This window comes from Ictalurus punctatus, chromosome 4 (genome assembly GCF_001660625.3).
Source record: "Ictalurus punctatus breed USDA103 chromosome 4, Coco_2.0, whole genome shotgun sequence".
NCBI classification, from domain to species: domain Eukaryota; kingdom Metazoa; phylum Chordata; class Actinopteri; order Siluriformes; family Ictaluridae; genus Ictalurus; species Ictalurus punctatus.
The window spans coordinates 26,809,325-26,832,763 of record NC_071284.1 but is presented as its reverse complement, the minus strand read 5'-3'; the positions used below and the strand labels follow the sequence as shown (position 1 = coordinate 26,832,763).

The window sequence follows — 23,439 nt, the reverse complement described above, 5'->3', positions numbered from 1 at the left end:
TAGACTTAAATACGTTATGTTTGACTTCCGGCAGTCAACTCCCCTCAAATCCACATCCGTGACATCTGCATCTGTGCAGTTCTTCGTCATAAATGGATCTGATTTAACTGTGAAAAAGGGGATAAAAAGAGTGACAAAGTGGTTGATTAATTTATTTTCTCTTTTTAAAGGGGACAGAGGAATGGGGACCTGCATTTTTTTTTTCTTAGTTTATTTTGTTTTGTATTTGTTTAGTTGTATTGATGTAATTGGTGCTATTGGTGCTAATAACGCCAAGGTCATGGGTTCAATTCCCATACCGACCACCTAAAGTTATCTACCATGATGTGCTGTCTGTCTGTAACTGATTTCCTACAACAAGCCAGAGAAAATGACTGGCTGTTGAGAACCTTTTTCCACATTTGGTGAGTTTCCAGCACCCCTTTTTCCAAACTCCAAATAGGATTTCATATGGCTCAAAACTGTCTCATAAAGCCATGGACATTTTCAACATAGCCTCATTGGCCAGTTAGCTCAGCACAACATCTTAATGAGAAATTGCTTCATGGGTCAGACCATTCAGTTTTGAATGCACAACTGTATATAATCAGATTAACTGGAACCATGAATTTCTGTAAAGAAAGCTCATTTGCAACTCACCCAGATGTTTTTGGTAGCTCTTTGGTCTCCACGATGCTGTAGGAACAGGTGTATTTATACTGAGTTCATGTGACACTTGCACACAGATAAACTAATTACCAGAATTCTGAATACAAAACTAACTAGCCTGTACTGTGTGTACAATTTTTTTGCTGAATGCTGTACATACACACGTTGTTTAGGGTTATTCAAAAGTTACTTTCATGGGACTCTTTTCCTGTATGGAGATCTAAAAGATTTTTAAAAAGTCTTATCAGTAAGAAGCAAGTTGCTTCATGGGTCAGAATTTCAAACCCTGAGAAGAGACACATTCATTCATTGTTACTCATGAGTGAAGAGTAGATTAAGCTAGTAGCAGTAGAGCTTTGGGAGCTTTGGGCCTAGATTTAGTGTATTTTAGTGTATTTGTAGCTGAATGTGTCCTGAAGCTGTGTGCCAAATTTCACATCTTTTTACCACATGGTTCTATGGGCTGCCCTAGACACCCCAGCCAAAAGAATACAACCCCAATTCTGAAAAAGTTGGGACAGCATGGAAAATGCTAATAAAAAGAAATAGGAGTGATTTGTAAATGTACTTTGACTTGAATTTAAACAAAAAACAAACAAACAAACAAACAAACCAATATCCTCTAATAATACTGTATGTACAGAAATGTAAATCTCAATAGAATTTAACTCTCTGTTTCACTCCCTTCCGCTCATCTCATGTGCGTTTTCCCTCCAGACAGGTGTGTGATGTGAATAGACATTTACAGGGATTCGGTGCTCCTTACATTGTGCTGTGCAGAAATCACATCCATTATTCAAAACGTGTTTAGTTCAAATGAATTCAGTAAATATGGTCATAAATAATTAAATAAGTAAATGCAGCTAAAAATATATCCATCCATCTTCTACCGCTTACTCCTTCTTCAGGGTCTCGAACCTGGAACCAATCCCAGGGAGCATTGGGCACAAGGCGGGGTACACCCTGGACAGGGTGCCAGTCCATCACAGGGCACAATCACATACACACTCACACACCCATTCATACACTACGGACACTTTAGACACGCCAATCAGCCTACCATGCATGTCTTTGGACTGGGGGAGGAAACCGGAGTCCATCCATCTTCTATACCTCTTAATCCTTTTCAGGGTCATGGGGAAACCTGGAGCCTATCCCAAGGAGCATCGGGCACAAGGCGGGGTACACCCTGGACAGGGTGCCAATCCATCACAGGGCACACATTATATATTACCCTTCTACTGTTCTACATATCCTACTACTCTTTATTTTATAGTTTTCTATTATTATAAGATATTACCCTTATAATATCTTAATACTCCTTTTTATTATTCTTATAAAGTTATAATGTTATGTGTGTGTGTGTGTGTGTTATGTCTACATGCCCACCCTTGACTGTGCGAGAGTGTGTGTGTGTGTGTGTTAGCACTCCTCCTCTCTTATACTTCTTTTTGACTCTTTGACTAATAAACCATAGTGTAGTACTCTTAAAGATCTTTAAAGTGTAAATCCAATTTGTCAATATCCGCCTAATACCGCTTCTGTGTGTCTAGGTGCCCGTCGTCATTCCTTCTTCTCCCCTTTACTGGATCTGGATCTCGATCTGGACACTCATTATCAACTTGCGCATCTCACGGCTGATATCATGGTGCTACTTAACTTTCTTTGCAGCACCCCCTCTGGAAATGGAAATGCAGGGTCCCCCCCCTCTCCGATACAGAATCTACCCCGTGAACGTGTGTATTGACGCCTCTACACAGCCAGAACCCCCCTCCAGCTTTCAGTCTAAGGAGGATGTCACCTTCTCTGATCTGGGCCCCGACCATTCTTCCCTCTTCTCACCTGTCAGTCCACCTCACTCTCAGTGGTCCTCTCACTTCACCTTTGCTGACTATCCCATGTCCCCAGGACGCACCCCATTTTCTTCCTCCTACAGCTCTCCTCAAGATTACGCACCCACCAGTCCTGTGAATTATCAATAAAATTACATACTACTCATACTAAGTCTCCCTCATGTTTATTTCATGTCATTTTTATCCACAACATAAGTCATTCCCTTCAAATGCTATTGAAATTAGAAACGAGTATAACAACGTCGTATGTAACTTTAGAGACGGTCCCTTAATTTCTGCATCTCGTTTGCAGCAGGACATAACAGCAGAAGGGTGCTCTACTAAGTACTAAAGATGCTTGCCATGAAGGGGTTGAATAATTTTGAAACTGGAGAAATCGTTATACGTCACATTTTCAGTTGAGTTTGTGGAAACCACATGAAGCATTCGTTGTGTTGAACTATTTCAATTGCTTTTGCTTGATTTGTTCATTGCAAACAGCTGAAAGTGTGTACATTTTGACAATAAACCTGATTTGCAATGGGGGTTCAATCATTTTGATTGCAACTGTATGAAGTTTGATACAAATATATGAACTTCTCAGGTCAATCCACTTCCAGTATCACTGCAATATACAAATGTCTATATTACAACACAATATTTCATATCCAAATGTTTAAGCAAAACATCTGGATGTATTGTATACAGTAATTATATCTGAAGGCGACGTTTCACACAGCCAAGTTGTTCATTCATTGCTAAGTACATGTTCCATCATATGGTTCATAATTTTCAACACCCCATCTACTGTGTTAAACCTAAACACTAATCCTGCAGCTATCATCATGTGTTCATGTCATAGCATGCTGTGGCACTGCAGTCATGAGCCCTATTCCTCCAAAAACAAAACAATGTGCAATTTTTGTTTGTGACAGCTTTAGTCTCATAGCTCCAGATCAAAAGTAAATACACCACAGCCATCTTTACTGACTATATTAGCGTAAGTTAAATGTGTGCTTTTAAATGTGTGCGCATATATTATATATATATATATATATATATAAACAAATTACTTGAGAGTTTCTGCAACATCCTAAGTAAAAAAAAATAATACCAATGTGATCAAATTCGCCATTTTTATGGTGTCTAATCGTACAAAACAGATGTCAGATCACCACTGTTTATACTTATACACAATCACTGATAGAGCTAGTGTTACATTCACTAGATTGCACAAAGACGCAATAACAAACGTCACATAAACGTGTGACATAAACGTCACGTAAACGTATATAAACGTCCTTATAAGAAAAGCTGTGGTTAAGGATATGTCACATGATTTACAGAAATGACCTTCTATCTGCAATAGTCATAAAATGAATAGCTCACTGTGCTACAGGACAGATTGGTTACCATTTACAGAAATTGGCACACCAGCGAGCTTCGAGCACAGATGGATAGACATCATTAAAAGAAGCACATTGGCCGAAAGCCTGGCAGCTCGAACGCTGCAAATTTAAACTGCAAAGGTGTGGACCTTTGATCTAGTAAGCAATCTGCTGCGTTATGTAATGGAGAGTTGGCTCCTACAGAGCCCATTTAGGCTGATTCTGTACTTTCCTGCCACGTTCAACCCCTTGTAAATCCTTTCCTCAGAACTCAACGGTTAGGAAGCTGCTTAGTAGTGGGAGGGTGCTGATAATCAGATTAATTAAACAAAAATAAAATAAAATGTCTTTTTACTGAAAAAGGGGGCGAGAGCTCAGATTTTCAGTACATTGTAAAACCGGATAGATCATTTAACTAAAAAAATTTGAGGAAACTAATTATCTCAAAATTTTTAAGTTGATAAATCAATTTCTTTAAGCCAAATACACTTAAATAGAACAACAATTTAACTCAAACTTTGTAATTTAAAATATTTTTTCATAATATTTCAGTGTATTTGGCTTAAAGAAATTGATTTATCAACTTAAAAATGTTGCAGTACTACATGAATAAATGTCAGTTCAGATAACATTCAGATATTTCTTTGCATTTCTTCTAGGTTGCATTAATATTTGGTCTAGGTTAGTTACTAAGCTAATTTATTAGACACACCTACTTAATATTTACGCTCATTTCCCATTTTATCAGGCTTACATAGGATGTAGATCAGTGATTGCATATATATATATATATATATATATATATATATATATATATATATATATATATATATATATATATATATATATATGCATTACTATAACATGTTATTTGTAACAATACATATTAAAATCACATTTGCTATACCTGACTTTCTAATTGCTAAACAGACAAAACATCAACGTAAAAAAGGGGGATATATTCAGATGTCTGTATTTTTAATGTGTTTTAAAGACATCTTGCAAAAGGGGGGCCTCGGTCAAATGTTAATGCCATTTGGGGGGACTTGCCCTGGAAAAGTTTGGGAACCCCTGATGTGGATCACTTATAGGTCCAGACTGTAACCCATCTGATTGGCAATCACCACCGATGTTATTTGGGTTGTTTATCATTCTCGGAACAGCCATGGCCCTGAGATAGTGGGTCGGGAGGAATTCTGGGTGGTGTGCCAATCCACCAACCAGAAATCTGCAGACAACCGTCTGCCACACATGATTTTATGGAGATGCCAGTGATCCTGACCTTGTCTGCTCTTCGGACCTGCCTGATCCATCCTGATGCCCTACCTCTGGATGGAGCTCTCATCAACTGGAGGCTAGAGCCTGGAGATTGCTTAAGATGGTACCGCTTGAAGTACCATGGGAATGGTTTTGGACCTCAATTCCACATGGACATTCTCTCTGTGGATGCTGGGACTACAGCCGCTGCGATGGCCTTAGGACTGCAATTACCACATACAGTTTTGCACTGTCTCCTTTAGTGAACAGTGGATTAGTTCAACAAACAAACTTCATGTAAGAACCATAATGAACTTTCTTTTACTTTCACACTATCTGTTGTTACCCAGATGAGGACAGGTTCCCTTCTGAGTCTGGTTCCTCTCAAGGTTTTTCCCTCACCACCATCACCACCGGCTTGCTCTATAGGGATAAATTCACACACTTAAAATCTCTATCCTGTGTTTATATATTTCTGTAAAGCTGCTTTTATGGCAATATGTCCATTGTAAAAAGCGCTGTACAAATAAAATGGAATTAAATCGAACAGTCGGAAACTGTAAAATAAAGGTTAGAAAATGCTTAGCACAAACTATGCACAGAAACAAATGAGCTTAAGAAGATTTTTAGTTAAAGACAGGGGTCTATAGGCTGGTATTGTTTGGGGTTTTTTTGCATTGTTTTTTTTTTTGTTTGTTTTTTTAATGCGGAGTGCTTTTGTACTGACATCTGTAAGTGACTATGCTCTTGAATTAACCCGTAGAATTTCTCTCGCTCTCGATTTTTTTTGCCCTCCATCAGGTCCATAACATCTTGTTTCCTTCTGACAGTCTAGCATTCACTGAACATGAATGAATGAATGCTGTAAACACCGTGTGAGTCAATCAGAATGACAGTAAGTAATCATGGGGCTTCTGTGAGCTTGTGTATTCAAGAGGCTATTTAATCTTTTCGTAAAATCTTCCAAGTGTGTTCAGCTGCCTTGTGATGCATCATGAAAATAAAAATAAAAAAAATAAAGTGATTGATGATTTATGTTTCTCTAAAGAAGCATGTGTTAACCCTCACTCTCGCAGATTGTTATATAAGGGATAGTTCATTATAGTTGGGATTTAGCAACAAAATAGGAAAGAATGAGGTAAAATCTGAGGAAATATTAAGGATAAAACATACGATTTGTGGTGCAAGGACGTGCGTCAGCCGAAACATAGTCGCACACATTTTTCTCAGTAAAAAGTCCTGCACACAGCTCTACCACAGACAAAAACAAGCCCTTTTGAATACGGAGTATGAGCACGGATAAAAACAAGCGAGTCAAGCAGATCTTGACGTTAGCAATTCGTTTGTACAGTTTATTTCTTCTGCTTCAGATAAGATCTTTAATCTTTAATCAAAACGCCTTATAAACAGAGTTTATGGCTCAAAAACACAAGAGAAAGAAGTTCTTCCATTCATCAGCGTAAAGCAAAAGGTTGAGGGACAGCAGGCTGTACCATCTTCATGAAGTTGTCTTCCCTCTGCGTCACAGTTTAAGGCCAAAGGATACATCAGCACTACGTAAAAAAAAGTTTTTTTTTTTTTTTTTTAAACATCACTATTAACTCAGTGTTCATGACAACACATGTGGCTACAGTGTGTTTTAATTTTGTCAATAAGAAATGTACATCCTGATTTTAAAGGGCAGAGGGACAGAATAACAGAAGCGAAAGTGAGGGACTAGAAAAGGATGAGGATGCGCTCTTCATGCACAGCATCCGTGTTTAACGTTCATTTTTATTTTCGTTGTTTACTTTTCGCACGTGCAGCAGCCGCCCCTCCGGGTCCGTACCAGCGTCACCGACTTTCGTCGATGAGACGCAGTAGAGCAGTAGCCTACGGCATTTCATATTGCAACGTCCACTAATCTATTTCTGTCCTTCATACGCATAAGGATATACAAAACATCTTTTTTTTTTTCTTTTTTAAAAGTGATTTTTTTTTAAAAAAGAAGACCCATTTAAATCACTTCATCCCATTCATAAAGTACCACAAACATACAGACACGGGCAAAAGTAAAAGTCAAATGAATCGACGAGATGGAGTCTTGCAGATCTGATCCTGTTAGTTAAATATACAGCGTGGCTCCACTGTTGCATCCAGTGGATTCTTCATATACAGTGATGCCATCGTTCTGGTCAAGTGTGTGAGCGGACACACACACACACACACACACACATACACGCACGCACGCACACACTCCATGTCCCTGACATCAGAAAATCTACAGGTCCCCACCCACTATAAAGACAGGTAGGGCTAACAGGAGTGCCGTGGGGTTTAGGGTAGAAGAACAGAGAAGACAGATGGCACTGTACTCGTCTGTGCTGAGCTAGCGGTTGTTCTTGGTCGCCTCTTTGGCTGCCAGGATCAGCGGCGTCAGGCTGGAGAGAGGCTTGGCCACTTTCAGGAACTGATGCTGAGGAGAGGAAACCAAGGCACATGCCATACATCACACACTTAAAACATTCTTTCTCCTCACAGTGAATAATCCCATGCGTGCTATTCATTCACTTGCTATCGATCATATCTACTATCTGTATACAATCTCTTGCTAACATTTAAAGCTGTTTTTGTATTATCTCTGTATGCAAAGAGGTTGGATACATTTTCATATAGTACACAAAAGCAAGGAATGCAAATGAACAAACAAAAATAAATACATTGGTTATTGTATTACATACAATAAATACGTTTCATGCCACGTCGTGAATTAATTACGGGATTCCGACTTGTAAAAAGCGTTCACGTCCATGAAGAACTCGCAATTACAACTTGTAAACTAGGAGTCTTCCGAGAGCTGTTTTTATGTTTTGTGATGGTTGTTCATGCTGGGAAAGCAAAGCATGTGCAGGACCTGGAGGATTTTTCTGAAGAACAGTGGGCAGTTTAACTGCTCAGGACAAAACAAGGGACTCATGAAGAACTATCACAAAACACAAACACAGTCGTGGATCATCCAGGTAACACCACGCAGTATTAAGAATAAAAAGTGTATGTAAACTTTTGAATCGGTTCATTTTGTAAATTCAGATATTACTGTGTCTTGTGGACTATATGTAAACATCGGTTATGTAAAATAGCTTATTGAGGGCAGAACTAAATATAAAACAAAATGCTATTTTAATGATTACTCTGATTTTATTTAAATGATGTACATTTTGCATCTTCTGCAAGGCGTACATAAACTTAAGACATTTTACATAGCTGATTCTGTCTCATTCTATAAAGTGTCATGAAGCCACTTGGCTTCCATAATGGTTCTCTTTCCCCACACTATAATCATCCATGGAAGTAACGCAAACATACTGACCAAAAATATGACAATAATAAGAATGCCAAGGTGCCATTAGGGCCAATGCTTCAGCAGTGCATACTCTGTTGACTATATACATACATACATACATACATACATATATATATATATATATATATATATATGTATATATATATATATATATATATATATATATACATACATATTTATATTTATATATATATATATATATATATATATATATATATATATATATATATATATATATATATATATAAACACTGAGATCTCGTGACACTGCGTGCTTTTATATAACACACCGCATTAGTAGACTATACATTTTTTCCCCTAAATCCTCTCCTTTAAAAAAAAGATTTCGTAGAGAAAGACTAAGAGTCCAAACTTTCACTCTCCATGCATACACATACACACAAAGTACTACCTGTAGAAGCTCTTTGGCAGAACCTCTTTTCTCCACATCCATCTCTAAACAGCGGTTGAGGAAATCTCGGAAAACAGACGACAGCTTCTCGGGGTTCTGCAGCTCTGGAGTTCCATTAGTGGCAATGAGATACAGCGCCTACAACGAAAACATCACCCTGTTCATTTGCATCAATTCCTAAAGGGGTAAATAGAAGTCCCAGCATGGAGATCATTCACTCAGCTGTGAAATAAATCCTAATCACGGCACGCTGCCATGAAACGATCTCTCATTGATGATCAAATGAATAAAACTGGCATGCAGCCTAAAGCATACATACATACATAGAAAATCAGGGCGCTTGCAATTTATTCTGAAATACAATATCAAGGGGACCGGTATGCCTCGAGACACGCCAGTGTTTGTCATTACCTTCAAATACACTCGTGTATTTTGTTCAATTCCAGCAAGAGTGCATATGATATTAGCTAATCAGTGGATTATTAAGGTGAATGCTAGGTGCAGTATTTATCATCCATCACTTGTTCATCGTGTCTCCTGCAAGAACATCTGGAAACTAAGAGAAGAGCTCATGATCATTTTTTTTTTGTCCATCTGTTATGTTAAAAAAAAAAAAAAAAAAAAAAAAAAAAAAAATTCCATTTGCCTTTTCATGAGATTTCTAATAAATGGTATATTAATCATTCATGTGGATTTTCTGACAGCTTATTAATTTACTAACACATTTTTATTTGTCTTGTTCCCACTGTTTCTGTTCCTGTACACGGTTTGTACTTAAAAAGAGATTTAATACCTGCGCACTAACTCAGTAGCTTTGGCCATTAGGCAGGTTCATCTTGGTGTTCATATTTTCCAGTTGCCGAGCAGCAGTGCTCTCATGACTTTAATCACTAGAATAATATGGAATGAATAATAAAAAATAAAAAAAAGGAATGGGGAGTGCTTTTAAATTAAAGTAATCAACAACGGGGTGCTGCGAAGAGGCTTGAAGTGAAGCTGAAGTTGATTATTTTCCTATAAACATACTCACTTTAAATCATTTTTAAAAAAAATCTGTTTATTGTTACATTCAATGCTGTGGAACGTCCGAGAAGCAAGGTAGTTCCCGTCATCACTCACGTCTATAAACGGCTATAGGCAGCTATAAACAATCGTTCCCTCGCCATCCTCTTTTTTTCCCCTCTCTCGCTCTCTTTTTAAGTTAATAATGTCACTGAGAAAGCACAAAATGCAAAGCCCTCCATGATGAAGAGTATCCCGTGTTGGAAAACCTAAAGGAACAGGTTCCTTCCAAGACGATAAATCAGCATCTCGTCACAGAGACATCAATGATTAAACATGTTAGAAGGCATGCGTTCAATAGAACTATTGTCAGAGCTGCTGTTACTGAAAATGAAGCCACACACTGTAACTGCTATGCTGCAATTTACCGTACAGTTGTGCCCAAAAGTTTACATACCCCTTGCAGAATCTGCTAAATCTTAATAGTGTTAACAAAATAAGAGGGATCATAAAAATCCCATATTGTTTTTATTTATTTATATATTTATTACTGCCCTGAATAAGCTATTTCACATAACAGATGTTTACATATAGGGGTGTAAACTTTTGAACAGGGGGGTCGATGTAAATTGTTAGTATTTTATCTTCTGGAAGACATGTAACTATCTTATTTAGCCTCTGAAGGACAGTACTAAATAAAAATAAAATAAAAAAAAAAAAAAGATCTTTAAATGATATACTAACAATTTACACCGATCATCCTGTTCAAAAGTTTACACCCCGCTGGCTCTTAATGTATCGTGTTGCCTTCTTGAGCATCGCTGAATGTTTGCACCTTTTGTAATAGTTGTGTACGAGTCCCTCGATTATCCGAAGTGTGAAAAGATGGATCCCAAAATCATATAGTCACTGTTGGAAAGGGGTCAAATATGCAGACGATGCTGGAAAAGCAAAGCATGTGCAGGACCTGGAGGATTTTTCTGAAGAACAGTGGGCAGTTTAACTGCTCAGGACAAACAAGGGACTCATGAACAGCTATCACAAAACATAAACACAGTCGTGGATCATCCAGGTAACGACACACAGTATTAAGAATCAAGCATATGTAAACTTTTGAACGGGGTAATTTCTATAAATTCAGCTATAATCTTGTCTTGTGGACTATATGTAAACATCTGTTATGTGAAGTAGCTGATTCAGGACAGGACTAAATAAAAAACAACATGGGATTTTATGATCCCTCGTATTTTGTTAACAGTATTACGATTTAGCAGATTCTGCAAGGGGTATGCAAACATTTGGGCACAACTGTATATATTATCTCCTCATGACTCATTATCCACTCTTACCCTCAGCGGATTCTCATTGAGGTATGGAGGCTCTCCCTCAATCATCTCTATAGCCATGATGCCCAGGGACCAGATGTCTACTTTGGGTCCATAAGCCTTGCGGGTTACGACCTCCGGGGCCATCCAGTACGGAGTGCCGACCATGGTGCTGCGCTTACTCTGTTCGGGGGTGATCTGGGCGCAGAAGCCAAAATCAGCTGGCAGACAACACACAAAAACATAGCAGTCAGAGGTGGGCATTTATGATATATAACGATGCTTGAGTACTAGTGTTTCCTTAGCCCTTAGTATCAGGGTATCAAGACTTGTAGGCGAAGTAACTCAGCTTAAGAATGAGCATCAAATAGGAAAAATGCGATAAACTCTGCAGTGCTGTGGTGCTCTAGGGCTCAATACTCATTTTCTGTCAGTACAAAGTGACAACTCTGCCCTCTGCTGGTGTAAGTTCACATCAGCACTCATATATCTGGGTGCGTTTTAGAAGCAAGCTGATAGAGGACGTTTCTGCTGTCTTAAACAAGAAGCTTTCAAAAAGTTTACACAGGAAAAGTCTTCAGACATAATACACTATCGCGTTAACGTGTTCAGACACGTTCTAGAAGTTTAGGGGTACTAACTGAGTTTGACGGAGCCGTCCATTCCCAGTAGGATGTTGTCGCTCTTGATGTCCCTGTGGATCACCTGGTTGCAGTGCAGGAACTCCAGGGCTTGAAGACACTACACACGCACACACACAACAGAAGAACATCTTAAATAAACTATAAAAGACATGAGAGGTCAAGAGAAAGAAGTCTGTAATAGTCCTTGGCATCTTATGAAGTCTCATCAGAGGTTATGATCACATTTTCAAAGTATTCAATAACTGCTGCAATTATGTACTAATATTAATAGGTTACCAAAAAAAGAGCCTCTCACTTTTCTTGAAATGTACAGTAGGGTTCTAGAGAGCTCAGTTCAGACACTAGATATGACAACTCCAATCTATGCCACTCTATACTACTACTACTTTACTACTACTACTACTACTACTACTACTACTACTACTAGGTCCCTTAGGCTTCCTTATGGTCTTATCCGTCTTTAGATTATTTACTTGCATTAGGCTATGTACGCCATTTTACAGGAATCCCCTTGCACTAGTCCACTCAGGCTACAAATGGTACCTCATGATAGTTTCCTTCAGCTACATCCACTACTTAATGCTAGCCTCCTCAGGCAAATGTACACTATCTTACACTAGTCTCCTTGGGCTACACTAATAGATCACATTACCATACAGTAGCTTTTCAGGCAGTCTGCACTACTTTACACTTGGGCCCTCGGGCTAAACTAGTAGACTCGGGCTACAGTACTTTGCGGTCTAAATCAATTTACCCTATTCCTCTTGGACAAAGTTGATCATTTTGAGCTGTCTGAATTATTTTACAACAGACCCATCGGGAAACACTAGTAGTCTCGGAAACCATTTCTCTACTTTACACGAATCTTTTCAGGATGTCTACGCCCCCTTGGGATACACTTGTGGCTGCAGACCACATTACGTTACTATACACTAGGCTAGACTAGTACTCTGACTGTACAGGATGTCTATGCTACTTTACACTAGGAGTGTAGGGGTCCCCTAGGGTCCCAACACTAGTAGACTCGAACTACATTACACTACTTTACATTTACATTTATGGCATTTGGCAGAGTGGCTGACATTTTCTCATTTATACAACTGAGCATTTGAGGGTTAAGGGCCTTGCTCAAGGGCCCTGCAGTGACGAAAAATGGTGGTGCTGGGATTTGAACTCACGGCCTTCCAATCAGTAGTCCAACATCTTTAGCACTGAGCTACCACGGCCCTTTACAGTAGCATTTTTGGGCTGTGTACACTAAACTAGGTCCCTTGGGTTAAACTAGTAGACTTGGAATACTTGGACACCGCTTTACAGAAGTCCTTTCAGGTTGTTTACGACTTTACACTTTATTTTTGTTACTTTAGGCCATGTATGCTAGTTTTATACTAGTCCCCTTTGCACTAGTCCACTCAATCTACATACGGTATTTTACACTTATTTCCACTGGCTACATTCACTACTTAATGCTACACAGCTCAGGTACCATTAGTAGTCTGGGACAACATTACGCTACTTTACAGTAATCTTTTTATGCTGTCTATACTACTTTACACCAGGCCCTTAGGCTATTTTGGTGTTCTCCCTCTCTCTCTGGTATTCAGGCACCTACTGCTGTAGTCCACTTAAGCTACATGCTGTAGTTCACTCAGACTACACACACAACCATAGTCTACTTGGGCTAAAAACACTGCTTTACATGAGTGCATAAACTAGCTCTTTTAAACTATGAACATACTTTATCCTAGCATGTTCACTACTGCACTTTACACTTAAACTGGGTTTTAAAAAAAAGCCAACAGGCTTAAAACATCTTTCACTCACCTCCCGGCACACAGCGGCGATCTGCGCCTCGTCCATGCACGTCTCGGTCACCACGTCGGTCAGAGAGCCGCCAGCCAGATACTCCATCACCACCCACAACTCGTCGCCAACCAGGTAACTACGGCAACCAGACAGCAACACACTGCATTACACCGAGTAGCTATGGCAACCACACAGTGACAACCTGGGACAATACATTAGTGCTGAGATGAAGTGGGCACCATAAAGACAGAGAAATCCATCCATCTACTCCCATGGGCAACATTACAGCCCAAGGATTGCAGGGGTATCTATAGAAACAGCCAAAGCCCCATGGACCTGCCAGAACAGTGTTATACTGACAGGGAATTGTGGGAGAGGCTAGCAGGTTTCACCATGTGAAAATCATCACATATTATTTGGGTGTGTGTGTGTGTGTGTATATATATATATATATATATATATATATATATATATATATATATATATATATATATATATATATAGAGAGAGAGAGAGAGAGAGAGAGAGAGAGAGAGAGAGAGAGATATGTAGATATACACGTTCTACATATGTTGAAAAAACAAAAAAACTATGAAATAAAAAAAATTGGTTAATTTTACAATATATTTTTTTACATGGTGTGTAACAGTGTGTAATTCAGAATAAACGATTAGTTATTGTTTATGTATATTTTTTTTCCTTTTTTTTTTTTTTTTACACGTTCATCTTATTTGTTCTTGATTTCGTCTTTTTTATTTCTTTAGCGTGTATTTGGGCAGTGGTGGCTCAGTGGTTAAAGTTCTGGCCTACTGATGGTGATTCTGCCAAGCGAAAATGCACATTTTTGCATCATATGTACAAAAATAACCCTTAAAATAAATATTAAAAAGAATCGAAAATAAACGTAAAATATAACTAATCTGAAATGTCCTTTGGGTCTGATGAATTCCTGGTCCTTCTGACTGGCTTTTTACAATAAAGTATGTGTTAATGAACCAATCTAATTCCGAGTAGACCCGGACGCTGTCTGTGCTTCATACTATGATGATCGTACCTGTCCAGGTAATTAACGATGTTGGGATTCTTGTTTTCCCTCATGACCAAAATCTCATTGATGATGAGCTCCTTCTTGGGCTGCTGCTGCAAATTCATCTGCTTGATGGCCACCTAAAAGAGGAGATAGAAGAAAACTTTTAGCACCCAGTTAAAGAGCCAGGGAGAGAAAAAAAACAAAAACAATAAAGACAAACTGAGGCATTCACACAGCCCATTAGGCCTCTCTCTCTCTCGCTCGCTCACTCGCTCTTTCTCCCCCTCGTTTGCGCTTTCATTCTCTCCTCCAGCCCAAGAGTGGCCTTTGAGTAAAAACCTGCTTTCATTTGATGAAATCCCACACATCAATAGCTACTGAAAGACACGTTGTTCTTCATCTACCGCATCTTTGAGGTTCTCCTTTTACCTCTTGTCCTGTGGCGATGTCTATTGCTGTGTAGACCGTTCCAGATGCCCTGAGATCACGAACAAACAGAAGGGTTGAGAGTTTTAAAAGGTGTTTGGTAAAAGTTTGCTACTGTCGATGATGCAAACGTGAAAGAAGGCTCACCCCTGGCCAATCTTCTCAAAGCGTGTGTATTTCTTCTTTGGATCACCCACACTAACTATACTCCCTAAACACAGAGGCAGAGAAACCACATCAGACACAAACGTACATCTTAATTAGGATATTTAGTGAGGGATGATTCTTCTCATACGTGTGTATATTTCTCTTTAAATATTCTCCGTGTATATGTATTAACCCATTGGGCATTTTAGCGGCATGTGTTTTCCTGTGTCGGATATACGCTGTCGTCCGCTTGCACAGCTTCGTACCACATGCCGCCACATCATCTCTGCTCCTGTTTCGACGGGTTTGCTCACAAGACTTCGTCAACTAAGACATATCGATCCACATCAGATATTTGGCATGGTTGTTTAAACTGGCAACAAGTCACTATAAGGTTCCCTTAACTAGGATTTATTGCATTAGTTAACATTACCAAACCGTTTCAGCGTTAATAAACTGTAAGTAATGTTAACAAAGTAAGTTAATAAATGTATTAATTTACATTGGTTTAAATGCAACTGACTGATGTTTATTTAGTCCATGACTAAAAGTAAATAATAGTCTCCAGGTGTAATTATTAAAACTTGCTTGCTAGACATACTTCTGAATTCTGCCAATTAATAACAGTGTTCATGAAAGCTTTTATATTGCTCATTGTGGAGCTTGATAGTATGAACATTGGTTAATGCACATGTTTGCATTTACAGAAAGCAAAAAAAAAAAAAGTCCTTTTTTGTTTGGTAGGTAATTTTGATTTTTTTCTTTACAGTGTTTTCTTTCACCGAATTGGTGCGGCCTCTCAAGCTTAAAGAATTGTTGCCTAGTAGTTATCTTGCTGTTGTGTGTTTTTGCCTGGCGAGTAGAAATAGTAGGAGAAGTTTGAGACACAAATCACACGTTATATTACAGTCCATCCAATGGTATAGGCCATAATGGATGAGGACACTTTCAATCCGAAATGGATGGTAGCTTGCTGCTGATACCCAAAACTGATCAGGATAATCCCTTAATAAGCAAGCCGACTCTAATGCCAAGTTCTGCCTCACGTCACAGAAGTTCATACCCATAAAGCCATGGCTCAAATATGTCCAAGCTGACCTGACTGATCCTGAGTTTCAGGATAATCGAAGTCAAATGATGATACGTAGAAAAAGAACATCAGAGTGAGACAAGCAAATCTAGACATTGGTCAATTATTCCCATTGTGGGTTCATGAGACCTGTTCACGTCCTCTTCAAATTCAAACAATCATCACATATACTCTTAAAAGTGCAGACAGACTCATGTTGTGGTGTTTCCACTGAACTGGAGAGAAAAACAGGACACTAACAGTTGGAAAAACAAACAAATAAGAGGTTAGCAAAAGACAAACTGTTCCAAGGTGCAGACAAAAAGGACAAAGGCTGTGGACAGGACACTTTGGTAAAGGCCGTGTCTATAGTTTATGACGCCCAAGTGTTCTCTTGAGGCCACAAGAGGAACACACTCACACAAACACACACTGGGGATGCTGGTTAATTCAGTGGAGAAGCCTGGCAACCGTGGAATAGGGGACACTTTAGGAGTCCTGACTGAAAACATTTGGAGGAAAGACACACTGGAGGAGTGATTGGTTCTGAAGCAGTATCCCTTTCTTACCAGCAGAGGGCGACCTGAGTGCATCTGAAGCATGAGTGTTTAATAAAATACAGACTGAGAAACGTGGATCTTGGTGCAAAATATTCAAGTTACTCATTCAGGAAGTGTTAGTCAGTCATTTTGCTATCACGTCAAACAACAGAATAATAAATGACTAAGAATTAAATCAGGTTCAAACTATTTTGTTGTATTACTAGATACGCCTCAAAACTGAGTTTGTGGAAAGGAATCAGAGATGAAATGTACATGGCCGCCCCAAATGTAGTCAATTAATGAAGCTGGTTTTTGTTGTCCAAGGCCAATGTAGCTAGCAGGTAATGGAAGTTTATAGCTACAATTTAAGCATTGTGAAAACTGGATTCCTAAATAAATAAAGGAAGTAAAGGAACAAACATCAAGACATCAAGAATGTCTTGACTGACTAACTAAAACTTGGGGTAAGAGTGAAGTTTATGTAAACTGTTCTTTATGTAAACCCCCCCAGCTTGTCTTGTAGCTTTACTTCTTTATAGCTTTGATTAGCTATCATTTGTTAGAAGTCAGCAGGAACTGAGCAGCCTATAAGACAATGTTGTCTATTAGAGTGAGAACCATAAACATGGTGTGTGCATCTCTTACGCAGTTTCTCCAGAATCTCCTCGTCCGACATCTTTTTCTTGCGGTTCTTGTCGGCGGCGCGTGGCGTGGTAGAGGAGGCCGCTGGAGTGGCACTGCCTCCCTCAGCAGGTGGAGGAGAGACAGGAGATGGGGGTTCATCTTTGGCAGGGATGGGAGGCAGGGGCTCAATTACTGAGCGGGTATAAATCTGTGGAGAGACAGAGAAAAGCTTCAGGGCAGGAACTGCTGAGATTCATTTATTTATTCATCGAAAGCTCAAAAAAAAAAAAAAAAAAAAAAGAGAGAGACTGAGAGCAAGCTCTCATTTACAACAGTGTCGAGTTACAAAGAAAGAGAAGACAAATCAAAGAAACAGAACGTCATTAAGGAAAATATTTACAACCAGACACAACTGGGATGAAATAATTCAAATGGTCCAGAGGAGAAGGCGAATCCAGTGACAGGAAATCAGGGAATTAGATATCTGAGCATACACAGCAAGTCATGGATGAGGTATCCGGAGTACTGCTGGGCATTTTTGGAAAGAGTTGGTTGACTGACTTGAAACGGGCACATTATGCTGCTGAAGCAGTGTGTACTGGTTTTTAGACAACAGCAAAGGGAGGACAAGGGCATACTAAGGGGTGCCACCACCTAATTATGTACAAGGCTTCATTTGCAGAACCTCATTTGTTCCCTGATGCAAAATAAAAGGCCAGATAATGACATAGTTGCTCCATAGTTCCTCAACTGACCTTGTCAAACCCCCATTTTTTTTCCCAAATTGGTCTTTCTCTGAGACATCTGAAACCAGCCACCACATCTTCACGGATTGCTACTCATGCTGAAGCTCAGTGCGTCACCAACCCTGGTCCTGGAGATGTACCTTCCTGAAGACTTTATCTCCAACCATAATCGTGCCCACCTGACCATCTAATCAAGTTCTTGATCGACTAAAACAGGTGTGCTAGATTCTGGTTGGAGATGAAACCTGTAGGAAAGTAGATCTCAAGGAAGAGGGTTGGTGACCGCTGCGGTAGCTAAAAACCCCCACGGAGCACAGACAATTTTTCCTCTCTCTTGGATTCGTGGCCAGAGATAGCTGTGGAATTGTCAGGATTCAAACTCTCAATCACCAGGCCACAGGGGGGGGGACGTTTCTCAGTTGTGCCAGTCTGGAGCCCAGAGTTGGGTTGAAAAATTGGGGTGGCAATATTTATTTTAAGGATGGTATCCACTCGGCCCCACCCATGTGACCATGTCCAGAAGATTATATTTAATCTACCATGCCTGAACTGGCCAAACTGGTTTTAAAAGAAGCTTTTCTCATTTGAGTTTAATATGTGAAGCTTTGATGTTATTTTGACCCAGTTCTTTTTTTTTTTTTTTTTTAGGAATACCATGTGGTTTGTCTTAGGAGATGAAAAACACCAAGAGGGAAGTCAGGTGCAGTCAGATGTTAATATACCGTGGCACCATGGTACAGAGCAAGAGAGAACTTCTTAAACACGTACTAAGTTTGTTACTAGCGCACACACTAATACACACACAGTAAAACAGAGGGAGGATTCTCCAGTCCAAGTGTTGAGGAGCAACGCTCTTTATCCTTAATCTCAGAACAAAGGCCTGTGTGTTGGGTTGAAATGAAATGCCGGCGTGGCGTTCCCCGTCTCCAGCAGGAGACGAGAGGAGCATCAGCATACTCATTATGCCAACTGCTGAGAAAACATGCATTTAGAAGATTTAAAAATCCATTTAGAAGAGCTGCCTGGGTCTAGGAGCAACCCAAGCTTTACTCAGCAGTGTAAATGAGAATAAACTGAAACAGTGCGATACGAAGCGAATAGTTTAATCTCAGACGGGAAACTTAAAAAAAAAATTAAATAAACTACATTAACACAATACGTAAATACAAAAAAGGGACCATATTAGCCCATATTAGAATGGAATCCACAAGGTATTGAAAACATTTACATGGTCAATACTGACCAAAATCTCAAAAGTTCCCAATTCTACAACATCCCTAAGGTGCACTCTTGGATCCACATGTGGTGACTGTGGAGGCTATGGGACCAGATTGAGATGACCTGTGCTTTTGTGACATGGTGAATTATCAAGCTGGATGTGGCCATTATGAGATGAGTAAACTCTGGCCAATAAAGGATGCACATCGTCAGCAGTAATACTCTTACAGGCTTTGGCTTCCATGCAATGCTGGATTGGTATTAAAGGGATAGTTCACCCCAAAATGAAATTTTTTTTCTCATCTTTTACTCTCACCTTCATGTCGTTCTAAACCTGTATGCATTTCTTTCTTCTGTGGAACACTAAAGAAGAAGATATTTTGAAGAAATGTTGGTAACTAAACAGTTTTGCTGCCCATTGACTTCTATTGTGTGTGTGTGTGTGGGGGGGGGACCCCCCACAGAGGCATTTCTCAAAATATCTTCTTTTATGTTGCACATAACAAAGTCGTTCATACAGTTTTGGAACAACATGAGGGTGAGTAAAATGATGACAATTAAAATTTTTGGGTGAACTATCCCTTTAAGGGGCTCCCTTTAAGTGTGTGCTGAGAAGAAAAAAAAAAAATATATATATATATATATATATATATATATATATATATATATATATATATATATATATATATATATTCCTCACACCATTACACCACCACCACAAAACAGGTTGGGTGAATGAATTCATGCTGCGCACGCTAAATTCTGACACTACCATCTGAATGCCGCAGCAGAAACTGAGATTTATCAGACCAGGCAACCAATATTTAACCATCCAGTTTTGTGAGCCTCTGCCTATTGTAGCCTCAGATTCCAGTTCCTGGGTCCCAGGAGTGAAAGCTGATGTGGTCTTATGCTGCTGTAGCCCATATGCTCCAAGGTTTGGCACGCTGTGCGTTCTGAGATGCTTATTTGAGTTACTGTAGCCGTCTGTCAGCTTGAACCAGTCTGGCTAATCTCCCCTGATGGACAACCAGAACCCTTTTATTAATTTTTTTTTAAATCATAGCGTAGTTTTGTAGACTACGACAGTACACACAGGCCCTGTTTACATGAATGCGTTTTCGTTTTTTAAAACGCATAACTGTTGCTACAGTTACGCCTGTCGTCTACACTTCTCCGGCGTTTTCAACCTTCGAAAACGGAAACTTTTGGAAACGCCGAAGACCCTGTTTTAGTTTGAAAACTCTGGGCTCGCCTTTCAGTGTAAACAGACCGAAACGAAGACTTTAGAAAATGAAGGCGTAGCTTCCCACATTAGCCCCCTGATTGGGTCTTCTGGATCACTGCGTATCCTTCCCTGATTCGTCAAGCCTGTACCATTTGACCATTACGCTACCTTGATCGTATACACAACAACACGGAGACTGAAGCACAAGCTTTGCTGGCTTTGTTGTCATTCTTAGCGGCCATTGTGCAGTTAAAGTCTGTATTTTATAATACTGCAGCTGCCTACCTGCGCAAGAAGCACGCTATGATTAGGGCGATTGGCAACAAATCTCATTGCGAGCGGCGTAAGCCCTCCATGGAACGCCGGTTTGGACTAGCAACCAATTTCCTTTTTACACTTGTATGCACATGCCCAGTGTGCACGGATGGTCATGTGACATGCGTTTTCGGTCGTGTAGTGAGGACGGAGATCGTTTCTGAAACACAGCGGAAACTCCAGTGTGGACGAAGGTGTAAACAGGGCCTTAGTGGTTGCGTTTACGCTTGTGATAATTTATAACACACTTCACCTCCCAAAGCTGGACCTTACCAGATGATAACATAGGACCAATCTGAACTTGATTTTAGAAAAAGTATGAACAGTGTGTGTTTAAAAATGTATTTATTTACAACTGAGATTTATAGATCTGACATGGGCATTTAAAGAAAATATATGAAGATTTAGACATGTGGATAGATTTTATTACATGCTACTAACATTATTACTATAGCTAAAAAAAAAAAAAAAATCTAACATACTGAACAAATACATTTGACCTAAGGGGCAAATTATTCATATAACAGTGTTTTATCACTTTTTGTTTTTAAAACCTGCTTTTAGACCTAATTGTGACCTGATCACATGCTCTATAAGTTCATTATTTAAAACACACATATATTCTGTTAGGGATCTGAAGATTTGTTTAACACTCTAAAATGTGCATTAAGGCTTTATTCCTTTCATATTTACTAGGTATTAAATTGGAGCAATAGATAGAAAACGGGTTAATTTGAATCGATCGTTATCATAAATACGCAGACTCGTACAGCGCCGTGTCTCGGAAAGCCGAAACACGTAAAGGCAATTTCAACACAATATGAAGATTGATAGTGCCGTTATCATTCTGTAACTACTCGAGCAACAATCACAGCAGTTACGCACATTAAAATGCAAGCTAACTAAATGAATAAAATATCCAGACACCACCTGCCAAGACCCAGTACAAATAAAGCCTCTCAAATAATTAGCCATTTGGTGTTGAAAATCAGACCGGATCATCTGTGTGTGTGTGTGTGTGTGTGTGTGCGTGTGTGTAAGTGTGTGCTCAGATTTCAGCAGATGATCCATCTCGCGTGCTGTGGTTTAGATTCAGGTTTAATGAGGCTGAACTTGTTCCACATTCGTATCAGCGCTGTCAGACACAGCAGCTCCGTTTGGCCTATTTAATCACATGGAGTCTAAACTTAAGCTTCCTGCAATGTTCCTCGGAGACGAAACTTCTCTCCATCTCCATTACTGTCTAAGCCTCCTAACACTTCCACTCCCACACTCACTCGCTCTCGCTCCCTCTGCAAAATGAGGATTTTAAAGCTGTAATTTCTCTGATAGTGGACCCCCCCCCTTCACATTAAAGATCCCTTCTCCCTTTAATCCCCTCCTTCACGCCCCACTTTCACTCACTTCCCCCTGTCCATTACTCCCCTCCTTCTGTCCATCCTTTACTCTCCACTTTCACTCACCTCCTCTTGTCTTTTTCTCACCTCTATCTATCCTTCACTCAGATCCTTCCTTCACTCACGGCCATCCTACACTCCTCTCTTACACTGTCCTTCTATCCTTCTCCTCCTCCAATCCTTCACTCACTGCCCTCCTTCACTCCCCTCCTAGACCGCTCTCCTTCTGTCCATCCTTTACTCACCTAATAATAATAATAATAATAATAATAATAATAATGTTTAATTTATATAGCGCCTTTCCAGAGCTCAAGGACGCTTTACAATATCAATATAATAACGCATAAACAATAAACAATCATGGAAAACCACAAAATGTGAAAAACAATAAACAGTGAAACAGAGAAGAGAAAAACACAGTACATATAAGTACAGTCACAGAGAGAAAATGCGCAGCAACACATTAGGACAAATAACACTGAGAAAACATATGTTTTGAGTTGGGATTTGAACTTGGAGATGGATGTGATGTTGCGAAGAGTCAGAGGGAGAGAAATCCAGCTCTTGGGTGTTATAACACTGAAAGACCCGCCACCCATAGTGGAGAGACGAGATCTAGGGACAGAGAGGAGTCTGAGATCGGAGGACCTGAGCGAGTGGGTCGGGTTGTAGGGGAGAAGCAGTTTACGAAGATAGCGAGGTGCCAAACCGTGAGGTGATTTGAATGTAAGCAGGACTGTTTTATATTTAATGCGAAATGAAACCGGTAGCCGATGCAGTTCAGACAGGATTGGAGTAATGTGAGCTGAGCGCTTGGTATATGCAAGAAGTCTAGCGGCTGAATTTTGAATATATTGCAACCTAGCAATGGAATTAGCAGGTAGACCAATAAGGAGAGCATTGCATTAGTCAAGACATGAGGATATAAATGCATATAAATGCGTCTTTGAGGCTAATGAAGGGACAGAGGCGAGCAATGCGACGAAGGTGAAAGAATCCAATTTTGGAAACAGAGTTTATATGAGCTTCTAAAGTGAAGG

At 39.6% G+C, this 23,439-nt stretch overlaps 1 protein-coding gene across 2 annotated transcripts in view; it reads right to left on the bottom strand.

Annotated features, from left to right (window-relative positions):
* Positions 1-6,450: 6,450 nt before the first annotated feature.
* pak1 (p21 protein (Cdc42/Rac)-activated kinase 1) overlaps positions 6,451-23,439 on the bottom strand; it is a 69,841-nt gene continuing 52,852 nt past the window's right edge. For both annotated transcript variants that reach the window (XM_017466689.3, XM_017466690.3), the window contains exons 7-15: positions 17,517-17,703; positions 15,261-15,324; positions 15,117-15,165; positions 14,712-14,824; positions 13,676-13,793; positions 11,849-11,948; positions 11,232-11,428; positions 8,881-9,018; positions 6,451-7,580 (exon numbers count right to left, since the gene is read on the bottom strand). In XM_017466689.3, coding sequence (XP_017322178.1) covers positions 7,494-7,580; positions 8,881-9,018; positions 11,232-11,428; positions 11,849-11,948; positions 13,676-13,793; positions 14,712-14,824; positions 15,117-15,165; positions 15,261-15,324; positions 17,517-17,703 — 1,053 coding nt within the window. In that variant the 3' untranslated portion in view covers positions 6,451-7,493. The remainder of the gene's footprint in view (positions 7,581-8,880; positions 9,019-11,231; positions 11,429-11,848; positions 11,949-13,675; positions 13,794-14,711; positions 14,825-15,116; positions 15,166-15,260; positions 15,325-17,516; positions 17,704-23,439) is intronic.